General features: G+C 32.5%; 1 protein-coding gene across 2 annotated transcripts in view; it reads left to right on the forward strand.

Moving 5' to 3' along the window:
• The window catches only part of BOLL (boule homolog, RNA binding protein), a gene marked incomplete at its 3' end in the record, with an annotated part of 58,526 nt that extends 42,312 nt beyond the window's left edge, over positions 1-16,214 (forward strand). Inside the window, exon 11 of one of the 2 annotated variants that reach the window (XM_082689054.1) lies at positions 7,038-16,214. In XM_082689054.1, the coding sequence (XP_082545180.1) occupies positions 7,038-7,076 (39 nt within the window). Of the gene's footprint in view, positions 1-7,033 lie in introns of both variants that reach the window. The other variant, XM_082689055.1, reaches the window with a different exon arrangement.
• Positions 16,215-16,901: the final 687 nt, after the last annotated feature.

Raw genomic sequence — 16,901 nt, forward strand, 5'->3', positions numbered from 1 at the left:
CTAAAATATATATGGAACCAGAAAAAACTCCAAATAGCCAGAGGAATGTTGAAAAAGAAAACGAAAGTTGGCAGCATCACAATTCCAGACTTCAAGCTCTATTACAAAGCTGTCATCATCAAGACAGTATGGTACTGGGTGCTGGCACAAAAACAGACACATAGATCAGTGGAACAGAAGAGAGAACCCAGAAATAAGCCCTCAACTCCATGGTCAACTAATCTTTGACAAAGCAGGAATGAATGTCCAAGGGGGGGGGGGGGAGTCTCTTCAACAAATGGTGTTGGGAAAATTGGACAGCCACATGCGGAAGAATGAAACTGGACCATTTCCTTACACTACACACAAAAATAGACTCAAAATGGATCAAAGACCTCAATGTGAGACAGGAATCCATCAAAATCCTTGAGGAGAACATAGGCAGTAACCTCTTCGACCTCAGCCATAGCAACTTCTTCCTAGAAACATTACCAAAGGCAAGGGAAGCAAGGGCAAAATGAACTGTTGCGACTTCATCAAGATAAAAAGCTTTTTCAAACCAAAAGACAACTAACAGAATGGAAAAGATATTCACAAATGATATATCAGATAAAGGGCTAGTATCCAAAATCTATAAAGATCTTGGAAAACTCAACACCCAAAGAACAAATAATGCAATCAAGAAATGGAAAGAAGACATGAACAGACATTTCTGCAAAGACGACATGCAAATGGCCAACAGACACATGAAAAAGTGCTCAACATCACTTGGCATCAGGGAAATACAAACCAAAACCACAAAGAAATACCACCTCACGGCAGTCAGAATGGCTAAAATTAACAAGTCAGGAAACGACAGATGTGGACGAGGATGTGGAGAAAGGCAAACACTCCTACACTGTTGGTGGGAATGCAAGCTGGTGCAGCCACTCTGGAAAACAGTATGGAGGTTCCTCAAAAAGTTGAAAACAGAGGTACCCTATGATCCAGCAATTGCACTACTAAAGATACAAATGTAGTGATCCAAAGGGGCATGTGCACCCGAATGTTTATAGCAGCAATGTCCATAATAGACAAACTATGGAAAGGGCCTAGATGTCCATCAACAGATGAATGAATAAAGAAGAAGTGGTATACATATACAGTGGAATACTATGCAGCCATCAAAAAATGAAATGTTGCCATTTGCAATGACATGGGTGGAACTAGAGGTTATTATGCTTAGTGAAATAAGTCAATCAGAGAGACAAGTATATGATCTCTCTGATATGAGAAATTTGAAAGGCAGGGTGGGGTTCATGGGGGGTTGGAAGGGAAAAATTGAAATAAGATGGGACTGGGGAGGGAGAAAACCATAAGAGACTCTTAATCTCAGGAAACAAACTGAGGGTTGCTGGGGGTGGAGGGAGGGATAGGGTGGCTGGGTGATGGATATTGGGGAGGGTATGTGTTATGGTGAATGCTGTGGGAACTCTCGTTTATTGCTGGTAGAAATGATACAACGAATTTGAAAGACAGTTTGACAGTTCATTATGAAATCAACCATACTCTTACCATAGAATCTAATCTCACTCTCAGATACTCACCCAAATGAGTCGATAATTTATGTCCATGGCACCTGTTTGGCTCAGTAGATTAAGCATCTGCCTTTGACTCAGGTCATGATCTTGGGGTCCTCGGATAGAGCCCCACATCAGGCTCACTGCTCAGTGGGGAGCCTGGTTCTACCTCTCCTTCTGCCTGCCCCTCTGCCTGCTTGTGCTCTATCTCTGTCAAATAAATCTTTAAAAAAAAAATGAAAACGTATGTCAACACAAAAGCTTGCACACAGATGTTTATTAACAGGTTTATTCATAACTGTCAAAACTTAGAAGCAACCAAGATGCCCTTCAGTAGGTGAATGGATAAATAAATTGTGGTACAACCAAACAATGGAATATTATTTAGCAACAAAAAGAAATGAGCTATAAAACATAAAAGACATGGAGAAAACTTAAATATACATTACTAAGTGAAAGAAGCAGTTTGAAAACACTACATACTATAAAATCTCAACTATATGACATTTTGAAAAGGTGAAATGATGGAAACAGTAAAAAAGTGAGTGGTTGCTAGGGGGGGAGGGAGGGAGAGATGAATAGAGCAGAGAATCTTTAGGTCAATGAAACTACATGATAGTATTGCGATGGATACACATCATTATACATTTGTCAAAACCCATAGAATATATAACACCAAGAGTGAACCCTAATGTAAACTGTGGACCTTAGGTAATAATGATGTGTCCGTGTAGGATCATCAATTCACCATTCTGACTGCCTGAGGAGGTTACCCAGGTATGGGGTTAGGGAGTTAATGGGAACTCTACTTTTCTGACCAATTTTTGCTATGAACTTAAATCCATTCTAAAAAATTTAGCCTGTTTCTTTTTAATTATTCAGGTACTTGGGTTCTAATCCATATTTTTAATTATTGATTTCCTATATTCAGTAGTATAATTAGTTGTGGATGTGCCTCATATGAAAAATGAATATTGAAATACTGTCAAAAATTGTTTCCTAACAGTCCATGATTATATTGTCATAATTATGACAATCTTTTCTTTGTATTACATCTTATTCAAAAGATAATGTTCATTATAAACAATATACATATTATATATTTAGTCATTATAATGTATAATTGTTGGAAGTTTTTGTTTTCCACACAAATGGCAATTCATATCACTATACTTTTCTTTTTATCTTCTTAATACATTTTAAGTGATAGTATATCCCAGCTTGACCAGATTCTCTAAAAGAATTCGTAAATTACACTAAATTCAGAATCCTATTGTTGCTCTTAAATATACAGAACTGAATTTTGTTGCCTTTGGTTTTCCTGAAATGTTAAAATGCATCTGAGACTGCATTAAGATAGCCAAACTGAATATTATGTCATTTTTTATACTTGAAATGTTAATGATGAATGCATACAAGAGATGGAGTCTATATGCTGTCCTGAGTACCTTTGTAGAAAAAAAGTTACATACTGATTTCTTAGTGGTATTATAGAATAACTGCTGTTCTAATCATTTACATTTAACCTTTGAGCTTAAGGAAAAGAGTTAATAATATTCTACATTGAGTTTTAAAGTTAATCTAGTCCAAAGACCCCTCCCAAAGAGGTTATGGATAAAAATGTATTACAATATAACTTGTTTCCTTTCTAATCCTCTATGTTTTATATTTAAAAACATGGCTCTGAGAAGGGGTCCATATACGTAGGTATACTGCCAAAGGAGTCCATGACAACTATTTATGAAAACCTATGTTGTACCTGTAATATAAAGAAAGAAGAAACAATTAAAAAACATGTTTGTCTCTGTGTTAGAGTTACTTTATTTCACTTGTAACATAAATTTTTGCAAGGAGAAATGTCTTTAGCCACATGTTGCTAATTCTAAGAGCTTTTAAGTCCTCCATACTGGTTGAAGCTATTCAAACTAAATAAGCAATAATATAGGAAGCAGGTTGATAAGGAATAATACCAACCAGACATTGCAAATACAGTTTTCCACATTAAATAAACACAACTTACTACAACAAATATTATAATGAATGTAATTTTCTTTTTAAAAAACACTAATATTCAGTGTTAAAAAATCAAGGCCTTGGAAGTATTAGAAACAAACTTCAGTATTACAGGATAGTTCTTTGTGCTTTTGTCAAGACAGGAAACTCAATTTCTTATGGTTAAACATAGAATAAGAATAGATTTAACTTAAACATTATGGTAACTAGTTCACAGATACTCACTAATCTCATATATTTAAGCATGTTCCTAGTTAATCCTGTTCTTTGTAGTCTCAAAAACATTAGTTTCCACAGCTCTGAACTTCTCTCAAGGTTTCTCTTAAACTTGTAATGTCTGATTTTGACTTTCATTTAATCAAGGTGAATCCAATATATTTGAGGTTGGTGATAATTTACTTCCACAATATGGAGTATATACACTCTTTATATTTAAGGCATCTTATTAATGTTTTCTTTCATAGATTTTCAGAAGCTCTCAGACTGAAAATTTTTTTGCAGCCTGAACAGGTTGAAGCAGGAGTCAACAAACATTATATAATAAAGGGCCCAATAGTAAATATTTTTAGCTTTGAGGCTACACAGTGTGTATCTCAACTATTTGCTTCTTGTAGCATGAAAACAACCACAGGTAAAATATAAATAACGAGTTGACTCTGTGCCAGTAAAACTTTATTTACAAAAACAAAAGATGGGTCAGACTTGACCTGAAGGCCATAATTTCACAATTCTTGGGTTAGCCCATTGCTGGGATCATGCATCCTCATAAAATATAATGTGAAATACAGTACAAATGCTTTGCATATATTTCTATTTTTAATTATTTCTTTTTAATCATTTTTAACCTAATATGAATTATTTTACCCTGGGCCTCTGGACTACTTTAATATTTACATTTGTCATGAGTTCTTACCAGCCAAAATAAAGACAAGTTGAGGTATATATTAATGACACCACAAAGGTAGATATTAGTTGATATAGTATTCTAAGTCGATGTTATGCTTTTGGGTATGGGGAGAAAGCTATACCATTGTGTAGCACATTTTATTTGCATATCCCGTTACATTATTTCCATTCTGAGTTTGAGCACTTAATTTCCTTGTGTTCTGTCATTCCCTCTGACTGGACATTTTTTCTCATTTTACTCAATCTTCTTTCCCCTCAGCACACATGAACATCTTCTTTTTCACAAGAGTCAACTCCTCAAATCTTAATCCCTTATAGAATTGGAAACATTTTTTGGATCACATCATCCCCTACTTTAAGGATATATGATAATAAGCAGTAAGATTTTGTATTACATACTTCACGAATGATATTTTAAATTTACCTGTTTTGGAAAGGCAAGAAGAAGAGTATAAGGGTGTCTTTTTCATTCCATATGAAATTATTTTTTCTTCAGTCCTGAGATCTATTCAAACTACTCATGTAAGATTGCCAAGATTTGATGCCAAATTCCAAGGGAGGGTCCTGTCTTAGTTCTTGTCCTCTTAGATTCTCTTTAATTCAATACTGTCAACAGCCTGTGCTCAAATTTTATTAAACTCAGATGTGGTTCTCTTTCCTTACATTCAGTTTGAGTTTTCAGTATCTCTTTCAAAAATATATTTCTTCTTTTACCAACTACTAATTATGGCTACTGACTATTCCCTTTGTTCTATAAATTGTCTTATAAGGGAGTTTTTCCTGTTTTCTTCTGTATTTTAATAGTGTTTAATAGTGAATCTGACCTTAGTGCTCTGATTCTTTTTCTAATTTAAGCCAAAAAAAAAAAAAAAAAGAAAAAGAAAGAAAGAAAGATAAACCACATGAATAGGTGGTCACTCCCTCCTCTAACTCAAAATCACAAATACACAATTTTTCACATTTTATTTTCAGAATCCATACCCCTTAATGTTAGTTTGCCCATCTTTCTTCTACCCTAAAATAAAAACAATACCAGTGATTTTTCTGACCTCTTGATGCTACATGGTCCATTTATTTTATGTCCCCTTTTCAGTTCACTTTATAAAAATAATATATTTCTTTCCATTGTCAAATCCCTTTGTTAAACTCTATTATTGCCTTTCCAGATTACTATTTCTTCAAAACTTCCTTGTCTTCAGTTTCTATCCTTCAGTCATGTATACAATCTGAATTTAGGTTTTTAATCTGAAGTAATTTTTTCCCTCTTAGTCACTCTCATCAACTGTTATCCACATCCTTTCTAAATCCCTTACCATTAAATATTATATTCTCGCTTCAGTATTCACAAACTTACCAACCTTAATTATTGATATACAGATTATTTCTAGTTCTTTTCTTTGAGCTATAATGAAGCAAGACTGCTCCTGTTCTCTCCAGATATATAAAGTCTTCAAGCAGTTCCACTCACATAGAACAGTTTGTCTTCACTTCTCTATTTTCCGAGAGTACCAGAGCATATTGCCTATGAGCTGTGAGTAGTTGACCAGACTCAAATATTACCACAAATTTCATTCATTTACCAGATATTTATTGAGCACTTCCATGTGCTAGCCAGTATTCCAGATACTGAGAATAAAGCAATGAACAATACTGAGTGGTATTGGACAGTAGTGAACAAGCCAGAGAAATTCAGGTCAGTCTGTAGAGTTTAGCAAACCAGATGAATTCAAACCCCTAGAGTCATGCTGTCCCCAGTATAGTAACCACTAGCCACGTAAGGCTAATTTCAATTTTAAATTATTTAAAATTAAACGAAATTTGAAATTCAGTTCCTCAACTGCAACTAGCCACATTTTAAGTTAGTAGCTACCATATTTGACAGTGTAGATACAGAACTTTTCCATTAACAAGTTCTATCAGACAATACTGCTCTAGAGATACTGAAACAAATATGGAAAATTTTGAGCCTATCTAAAATTTAAAAATATGTATGTCTTAGGACAGATTGCTTACATAAATTAGAAGCTAACCAACACTCAAAGTACCAAAAGAATAGTAGCAACTAGGTGTTTCTTTGACCCAAACTAATCTTAACACAAAATCTCAGGATGACGAGATACATGGAATTACTCTATTATATGGCTAACCTACCACTGCCAACTTGAAGGGTATCCTTTGGGTTTTGAACAACTTTCTGAACAGCCGTCTGCCAAACTCCCCTTTTAAAAGCATGTTTTTAAAATCCACCTAATAATGTTTTCAAAAATAGAAGGAATGTTTGAAGTCACTTGTTTCTGTGTTAACATGTACCTAATGCTTTATACCAAGCATTGTACTGGTTAGATTAGATTAGAGTTGTCTAAATAGATTGTAAGCTCTCAGGGAGCAGGAAGCAGTTCTGGAGCCCTCCTCATCTCTAGTCTCTCACTTCTTAACATTCTAATATAATTTGTACACATGTTCTGCACGTATTGAGTAAATGTACATTGATGTCCCACATTCATCTACGCTAACTTGCTCTTTTTCTTTCCTTTTCAGTCTTTCTGATCTATATTTTCTTTCTCTTTGCTTGACAGACAGTGTGGAGCATTCATTATTAAGACAATTGGGCAGCTCTAGTCCAGCTCAACTGATTTCTTGTCCAGTGATCCTTGTGTGGCCGAGATCCAGCTTCAACGAACCGGCTAGAAGCTGCCCGTTGTGACACTTAGGGTTAGTTAATACCTCGCCATACTTATTTATTCCATTATAAGCTGTCTAAATTTGATGAAATTTGCTTTTTCAAATGTTCTACAAAACTAGGTAGTTGTGGCATGTTGGTTTATGTGTTAATCTAACTGTAGTGACATTTTCTACATGTTTTATCCATTCCATAAATAATAATCACATTGGGAATAGTGAGGTGTCTTTCATTTTCTCTGCTTTGTGTTATTTCTTTTCCTTTCAATTTTTTTGAAGTAATGTTTAATAGTATTTGCTATTTATTTTAATATTTAGGATGAGTCTTTCCTAATAGAATTTTTAATACTTTCATGCCTTTTAGTATAAGTACATTTGATCTTAATGATTCAGTTCCACTACTTGCTATTTTGTCATTTAATATGCTTTTGTCTAAGTTTTTATTTGTTACTGCAACTCCTTATTTAATTTCGCTTCTGCCATAGTTTTCAAAATTTGAGTAATATTTATACTTCTTTTTTAATAACATTTTCCAAATATTAGAAAAAATTCGACATGATCAGTGTTCTTGCCTTTTCATGTGATTAATTTGACTATATTAAACTTTTTCTCTCATATTTGTGATAATGCTGCAGCCTTCCTATAATATAAGCCATCTGGTACCAAAATTTATATAATATGGATAACCTAGTAGAATTGTTTTGATAAAAGAAGGTTCACCTCTGACATGATCCCATAACACTGACTGATATTCCACTATATTTTCGTGTTCTTTGAATGTTTTAATCTTTTGAACTTTTCTTCTTATAGGTTGCCAATATATGCAATTGTAGATGTTATTAATATTTAAAAAGACAATTATTTTCACAAGAAAGCAAAACTATTTCTTACAGCAAAGGAAAACTTTAGATTCTGATTCTAAAGCCAATTCTTATTATAAAATTGAAAAATAAGTGGGAAAGAAAGGCCATTGTTCAAGTTACAGATCAAAGCTTAAGTGTTTTTAATTACTAAAATTGCTGTACTAGTATAAAAAAATCCATTCTACATTCATTTGCTTTTTCTTTTATTAAGTTCCTAATTTTAGGAGAGAAGAGGAAAATCCACAAATTTTAGCATTACCCTAATAAGTCTCTCTCCCTTCCCCTTTCCCATCCCCAAATGTATACATGTCCAACAGCAGAAGCAGAAACAATAGGACTTAGATCCTAAAGATTTTCCCAGTGAGTCAAATAGCGTGTTTCATTATGGTACATACTCATACCATAATGAGTATGTTTGCCAGCCAATTGGTTTCATGAGAACAGTAGGACTATATGATTATATACTAGCATACAAGTATCCCATGCACATTAATTATTCTCAGTTTCTAGAAATATAAATAGACATTAAATGTTAATAGACTTATTAAAGTCCCACAATGAAATATCAAAAGTTTTTGTTCTGTAAGTAAACATTATTAACCACTGATGTTAAAGATATTTTAATACCATTGTCCTTGAGAACAAAAAAAGTTAATGTTTTGATTTTCAAGATGTTAAACATGATGCTAAACAAATCCTGGACTGTTAATAAAAGTTAATGATGTATTATTGGATAAGGAATTTCGAATAATAATTGATACCCAAGTATGTTTCTTCCACAGAGCTGTATAGATGATATGCATACACACATATGTGTATATACATACATATATAAATTATTTACAGATGCACATTATATACATATGCATATATATAATTCACATGTATACACTTTCTTGGAATTTAACTTTATTTTGAGAAGCTAATTAAAGCTGAAGAATTTATTGTCAAACTGTATATATTGAAAACATCATCAACTTTCTTTATGGCCTGGCTTGACAGACCAAACATGTTACTTCTAAAAACTGAGTAAGAGGGTAAAAATTCTTCTTATATAACTAAGTAAAGCCCATTTTAATTTTTCTTTTTTTTTGCAGAGTATCTTCTATATATAAATATAAAAAGTTTTTATTTACTTAGTCCCCATTTTGAAAGGCCAATCTGAAGATATCTGAAATTCACTGTGTTAGAATGAAATGGATAATATAAATATTAGTACATGTACCAATCACAAAGTAATAACTCTGCAGCCTGTTTTCCTAAAATCTCTTATACAATCAGAGATAGAATGATAGTAGCATCTCAAAAGATAAAGGATTTTGGAAAATTAAAACTTTAACTTCCTTTCCTGTCAGCCAATTTCAGAATGATGGCTTAGAAAAAAGAGGTATGATTTAGTTTATAATACTACTTTATAAATTTCTGCCAAAAATGTCAGTACAATATTTTCAAACAAATTTATACAAAAATCCCAGATATAAGAGTGTGTTTCATGGATTAATGCTACATTTAATTAAAGTAATGAATTGGGGGTCATATACACAAGAATTTTTTTTTTATTTCCCAGAAGTAGTGTTTGGATAGTATTAAAATGTAGAATCAAGGGACTAGAAAAGACTTCACAGGGACATCCTATCTTTGATATCATGCTTCAACATGCCCTACTGTTATGATAATAAATTATTGGCCTCTAGACCTATACTTTAACTAAGATGTATTCTGAAATCTCTATAGACTTCTGGGGAAAAGAGCAAAATTTTCTAAAGGGTGGGTATAATATCTTAACTGGTGCTGTTTCTTTCAACTGTATCCAATGCTTCCATTCCTCTGCATAAATTCCTAAAAATATGCTATCAGCTCTGTCCTTCCATGTTGAGTACCACTTTCTGATTAACAGCTATTGTTGTTTGTTGGACCTGCTGTATGTGTTTTTGTCTCTTTACTTTTATGTATTGCATAAAGTTGCTAGTATTTCCTGCCTTCTCATGATTCCTCTCAGAAATCAAGTGTCATTCAAGACTACTTGTTTTCACATTGTCATTTTTGTCCTTTCCACCCAATATAATTTTCTTCAGTTTTCTATATACTTGTTATCTTAATACCTACTTTCTGATCTGTCAGAATCTGCAAAGTAAAAGAGCAAGCATTGATTTTGAATTAGTGAACTAACAGATTGAGGTTTTCCAGTTTTACCATTCTTTTTAGGTATGCTGTTTAAAATAGTATCAGCTAATATAATACCAACCCTGATTGTATTGAAGAAAAGATACACAGCAGTAGGCTGAATAGTCACTAAAACATTTTATCTAAGCTAGTGAGTGATATTATATTGACATCTGACTTACTTTTAAGACATGTAATTAAAAATTTTTCCAGCTGATTTGTCAGTTTTCCTCACTTGATACATTGTATTTTTTAGTTAAAACAAGCCAATACTAGATTATTTACTAATATTTTGGTACATAATTTTCTTAGTGAAGCTAGTTTTGCATTTCTGTCAAGGTATGTACCCATGAGTAAATGTCATTTAGTATTTCTCTAAAGATGAGTCATAAACGTTGTGACACACTTCTTGCCTTTGGAAAACAGGGATATGAGAAGCTGTACCCCAAACCTAGGAACTAAATCTCTCCCCTTCCTTCCCTGCTAAGAGTTTTTTCCCCACTTTAACCATTTTATTTACTGGGTTTTTTTTTCTCATGAGAGAAAATTTGGGAAGCCCTAGATCCTCACACTTCTTTGGGATATACCTACAAGTATAGTAGGCCTAAAAAGAAAATTTTTAATAAGAATGTCCCTTGATTAGACTCTTACTTTTTTCTTCATTTCCTCCTTCATGGGGTAGAAAAGATAAAATACATCTCTGAGACTTTTTCTTTCATGGGGAAAGTAACACTTTTGAGAAGACGCTAATTTTTTGTGTTGATATGCTGTTTTATAAGGAGTGTCAGGTTTCTGCTCTAAATTCTAAAGCCTTCAAAATAAATGTCTCCAAGTTTTTAGCATTTATTCTCTTCCTCTTACTGAACATTAGCAAGTTCTGTGGCATTTTCTGTAGTCTTTGATAGGTTTCAGTATTTTAAGAAGTTTTCCCTTTGGAAAATTCCAAACTATAAATCAAATGTACTCTTCATGCCCCATGAATTCCCTAAGCCTTCCAGTTGTCCTCTTTCAATCTGGAAAGAATTCCCTGTCTATTCATCTGAGTATCTACTTTCCAACTTGTTTTCCAAGTACCATATCATTATTGTTTGAATCAATTTTAAAAAAACAAACAAACAAAAAACAGCTAAGTGTGCTAACAATGAGAAAAACCTCCCTCCATCTGGTTTTTCCCCATACTGGCTATTAGCATTCTGAAGCACCTCTGTTTTCTATTTTGCATAGAATTTCTCCAAATTTTAAAGACCGTGATTCTTTTCTTATCTACCCGATTTAATTAACTTTCTTGGACTTAAAATGACAGAGCTTAAGGATATTTACTGTGTAGTCATTATTTCTGCGGTTATCTCTGGTTTCATTTTCAAATGTGGCTCTAAACTGAAAGAAAAGAAATGCCATCTAGTATACTTAATTTTGGAAGAGTTTTGCCCCATTCCAACTATATTTAAAAATGTTGAAATTCACTGGATATTCCTACAAAAGATATCTGTACTGGGCTAAATATATAATCTAATAATACTAACTTGACTTGTAGATTTTGGAAATAAAAGCAAGAGAGAAAACAAGGATCTTTCCTTGCCTCAACTTGACTAAAGAGGATTAAAGAGAATTCCAATGGAACCAAATAATCCAATTTGTAGAATTTCTAATAGTATAATCTAACATGAAAGAAAAAAAAAACAGGTTCTATGGGGAAAGATGTTTTGGCTTAAGGAATCTAGCTTAAAAGCAACTAATTCATGCTTGAGAGAGTGTCATCCTTGGTTTTCACAGCTTCTTCCTTTCTTTCATTTCTGAGCTTATTGGTACTCTGATAGCACCGTTTTTCTCACAATGGTTTCCAATAATAGAGTGAGCATTTTGGAAGTATGAAAAAAGAACCAAAAAGTTTTTGTTTAACATGGAGTGTTATATCTTTTTAATCTTCAACTTATTTTGCTTTATATGTTATAAATATATAAAAAGGAAATTTTAAAAGATGACGATCAGGAAGAGTTACCTCAGTGTCTAACTCCTAAAGGGCAGATACAACTATAGAGAACAGAATATGTTAATTAATACACATCTTTCTATATATCTGTGCCTTATTCTTACTGTTTCCCAAAATGATTTTATAGATGCCACCCTGGAAAATAATGAAATATAGACATTCTGTATTGCACTTTAGCAGATTTATATTTTTGAAGTTAAAAACTTCTTTTATAGATTCTGATTTATGATATAAACCTAACACTACACAAGTCATTTAATCATTCACTTGCTTGAAAATAACATTATAAACCATTGTCACTTTTGCTTAAAAGTTGTATATCCAACAGAGAATTTAGCTTTTCTGCTTTGTTTTAAATGATAAACTATTTGGGGAAATATTCAAAATTCATTCTAAAGATCATTTCTTCAAATAAATCATCCACTTGGTCTTTCTTTATTAAACATCCTTCAAAATAAACATATTCTTACTCTGTAGGTAAAGATAACCAACAATATAGTTTTCACTGACACGATTTAATCTCAGGTCATGCAGTTTCAAAAGAATCTTGTCTCTATTGTTAATAAAGTACAGTCTGTTCTATTATAATAAGATAAACTTATAATTAGGGTCTATCTGAATTAGGGTCATGTGTAAGAATGTAAGTACATTTTTTCTCAGAAATAATTACATACTCAGAGACTTGGCCAAATTCCAATATGAATATTAGCTTTAAGCTTCTCTGAAATATGATTATATGGATTCAGAATTAGGAGTCCTTGTTCTCCAGCACTTACTTTCTCTTGAATCTCACTCTCACTCCCAACTCATCTATGGACGAGGTCCTCCGATGTTTTGCCAATCATAGCAAGTTCTGCTTTCACTTCTCTTTGTAGAAGTCATTTTCTGACTTTGCTAATCTCTGCCCCAAGTTCTTACTATATGTGGAAATGATATATTCATCATTAAATCAGGACACTTGAGAGTGAAAGGGGACACTAAAAATAATTAAAATGATACAATTTTTGAAATATGTACTTATTAACCAATAAACAAGTTGATCTTACCAATAGACCTATAAAATCATTCTATTCAAAGTCTACTTTTCAAAAATAAAATTCTAATAATAGACATAAACTTAGAATATCCCAGGGAAATTAGAATGTTGGTAACACTACTAATACATTACAAAATGAAATTAACATTAAACTGGGATCAAAAATTATAGTCTGAAAGGGTTTAAGCCTCAAGGAATAGGCCTGAATTCCTTTATTACTTTGGTCCTTGAAGCTTTATGATTTCTGGTTTAGCCATTGATATAGCTATATAAATTGAATTGTTTAGGTATAAGCCTATTTCCCTATGTTACTAACACAAAATCACAGAATCATATTAACTTGAAAACTACAAAGTCTACAACTGTGGAAAATACTCTTAAGATATCAGTTTTAAAAGACGGGTAACTTAACCTTGTAACTAAATTTGCTATGTAATAACTAGGTAGTTCTCAAGAAAAACTTTGGTTTAGTCATTGAAGATTATTTAAAGTCCATGATAATATTCCGTATAAAACTGTGTTAACTCTGTTGATAATTTGCTATAAAATCTTGCTTAGATTATCACATTTTTGCTTACCATATTATTCCAAAGCAACAATAACCTCTTATTTTTATAGCAGTTTATAATTTACGAGCACTTCTTGTATATTATCTCATTTTGTCCACTCAATATATTTGAGAAATAATCAGGCAACTTTTATAAGAGAAGTGAGGATTAGAGGAAAAGAATTGCCCCAAATGACATTAGTATTAAGTTGCAGAACCCAAACTTTTGATTACTAATAAATTTCACCAGTAAGGAGGCAAGTCATTTCTGGAGAGTACAAGAGCGGAGAGAGGAAGATCCTTAAAGAACATAATACGTTTTAGAAATAATTGTTGTCCAATCTAAGATTTATGGACCATCTTCCATTGAATCACTAAAATTAAATCTAATACAAATGAAATCTTAAACACAAAATGTCTATTCTAATCCCTTCAGCATCTGGGATTCAGAATCAGAAAATATTTCAATTCTAAAATAAATTATGATAAACATGAAACTGTTTAATCATGCTTCTAGCAAGTAACTGAAGTATGAAGAGTTTCCTAGCCAAAACAGTGGAAACAGAATTGCCCTATAATTTAATTGTTTAGATTGTTAACAAAAAATTTTCCTTAAGAGTGCAGTGCATTTCAGCATTCTGGAAAATATAAGGAACATAAGGTGAAAAGAACAGCCTTTTAAGTTATCTCTGAAAAGTCTAATCCCTCTCACAGCAAAAGATACCTATAAGTGGTACCATCTACTCTATATTTTGGGAACATGGCCATTTCCACCTGTTTTGAGAAGCATAAAATCCATCAACAAAAACAAGCCTTTTATTTCTTTTCTTCTTCCTTTCCATTTTTCTTGCGAATAACTGCAATGTAGACATTTATAAGTCCTTGTATAGACCCTCCATGTATTGCTTGTTATTTTGAGAAAGGACTATTCTAGTTTTCTTTTTTTACATCTTAATACAAGGGCCAAACTCATGTTACTATTTATACTTATAAAATGTGGGATTCTAAGATAAAGAGATCATTTTAAGAGATCATTATCATAATTGCCTACTAAAGTCTCCTTAGGTCAAAAATTTTAACAGTGCCTAAGGTTAGGTAGAGCATGATGTCATTGGAGTGAATTTTCTCAAACACAAATTTTGATAACTATCTTTAATTCACAAAACTTTATAAATGTTTCTTTTCTGGTTAGAAGACTATTTTGTACCTTCACAAATTATCCTAAAGTGATGTGAATAAATTCTGTGTAACCCCACAATTTAAAAACATTTTAACCCTAGAAGCATTTAGGTTTGATACACCATAAAATTACTTGTTTTTATTACTTACTCCTGATAATTAACCTATTCTTATAGCATTGGCAAGCTCTTACATTGTTAATAGACATGCTCAGAGGCTTGCTAGGTCAGTAGAGTGGCATCTGTACCCAAATCACAGAAACCAGAATACATAATCAACCATGCCTCTTGCAGAAATTTTACCTTTTATGTTAGAAGCTTCAGCTCATCTCCCCTAACTATATATGTTGCTATTTAAGTTTTTAGAAGTACTTGACACTTGGCGTTAAAATTTCTGTTGTCAGATTCAGGCTGGGCAACTGATTTAGCCTTCATGCTTTTCCTGGAGTTTTGCAGTTTTAATAGATAAACTTGGGCTTGATGCAGGCATTCCACTTGAATCACAATATTCAAACACAGATAGTTTAAAGCAGAAAAACTGATGATATTTTTAGCCAAAAGGATTTTGCTAACCAATGATGCTCTAAAGTAGGCATTTACTCATTATAAAAACACCTTAGCTGAAATTTTCCTGTTCTCAACTATCTTGACCAAAGCAGTATCTTCTAACAATCTTTATGTTCAGTGGTGGATCAAATAAAAATCATTTGTTGGAACACAGAGTCTATTCACTGGATGTTTTACTTAACAGGTTATAATGTTAATCTAGTAATATCAAAGTTTATGAATAATTCCCTGATTTTCTCTGGATAGTTGTTTTCTCGACCATAGGATCTAATTTTTATATAACTAAGTTCAAAAATCTTTCTTTGAAACAATCTTTACCAAAGTTCAGGGATGACACAAAGGAAGCAGAACTTAATTTAGAAATGCCATTAAAATATGGCCATTTGAGATCCTTTGTAGTGAGTCTTTGTTAAAGACCTAGGATACAGTCTGGTCCCCCAGCAGGTTTTAAGGTAGCCGACTCTGTATAGTGGGAATTTCCTAAAGCACACCTCTCCTCAGAATCCAGGCCCAGTTAACACTCTATTTTAAATTTTCCACTTAAGTAATTATAAAATAAGAGCCATTTAAAATGCATTAAAACCCTAATTTCCTTTAAATCTCTTAATAGGAACCAAGGTTACATTCTGTGAGAAGCAGCTTTTCTCAACCTTCACTTGTTAGGTTTACAGCCTTGATATTCTTGAAGCCCACACTTCCATCCTAGAAAATATTTCAGAGCAGAGGATTCCATTCTTACTCCACCTTCCTCTACTGATTCTGTTAAGTAGAGTCTTAGATAACTATTACAGCCAGTATTAGAAAACAACTAGCCCCATGTGTGGTCTGGTAACACATATGAGGGGTTTGAATGTGCCCAACATAAAATATTTTTGCTTTTTTAAGGGCATTAAAGAAATCTTAGTAGCCAGAACACTGGAAGTATAAGATAAAATCATGGCTTCCTTTATTAATTTACATACATTTAAGTAACATAAACTTATAATTTGTAACAAATAGAACAAAGATTGTATCAACAGAATAACAAGTATTTTGAGAAAGTTTGAAAAATTTGGCTATCATCTGGCTATCTTACCAATATGATAATGTCTATATAAGCCCTTAAAAACATTTTTGGTGTTTGAATTTTTCAGATTTATTCCAGATGTTTCATATTTGTAGACCTAAACCATGGCATATACAGAATATGCACAGCAACAGGCCATTTGTTGTAGTAGGACAAATTCAAAAAAACACTATCTTCCTAGGGAGATAATATATGTAGAAGACTCTAGCTTCTACATAACTTTGGCTTTGCTATACTCAGGTTTATATATATTTCATTTACATTAAATATTTTTTATAAAACATTTCAAACTAGATTTACATTAGAAATTTTTACATATATTAATATATGTAAAAGATAATTTATATATAGTATC

This window comes from Mustela nivalis (genome assembly GCF_964662115.1).
Source record: "Mustela nivalis genome assembly, chromosome: 11".
NCBI classification, from domain to species: Eukaryota; Metazoa; Chordata; class Mammalia; order Carnivora; family Mustelidae; genus Mustela; species Mustela nivalis.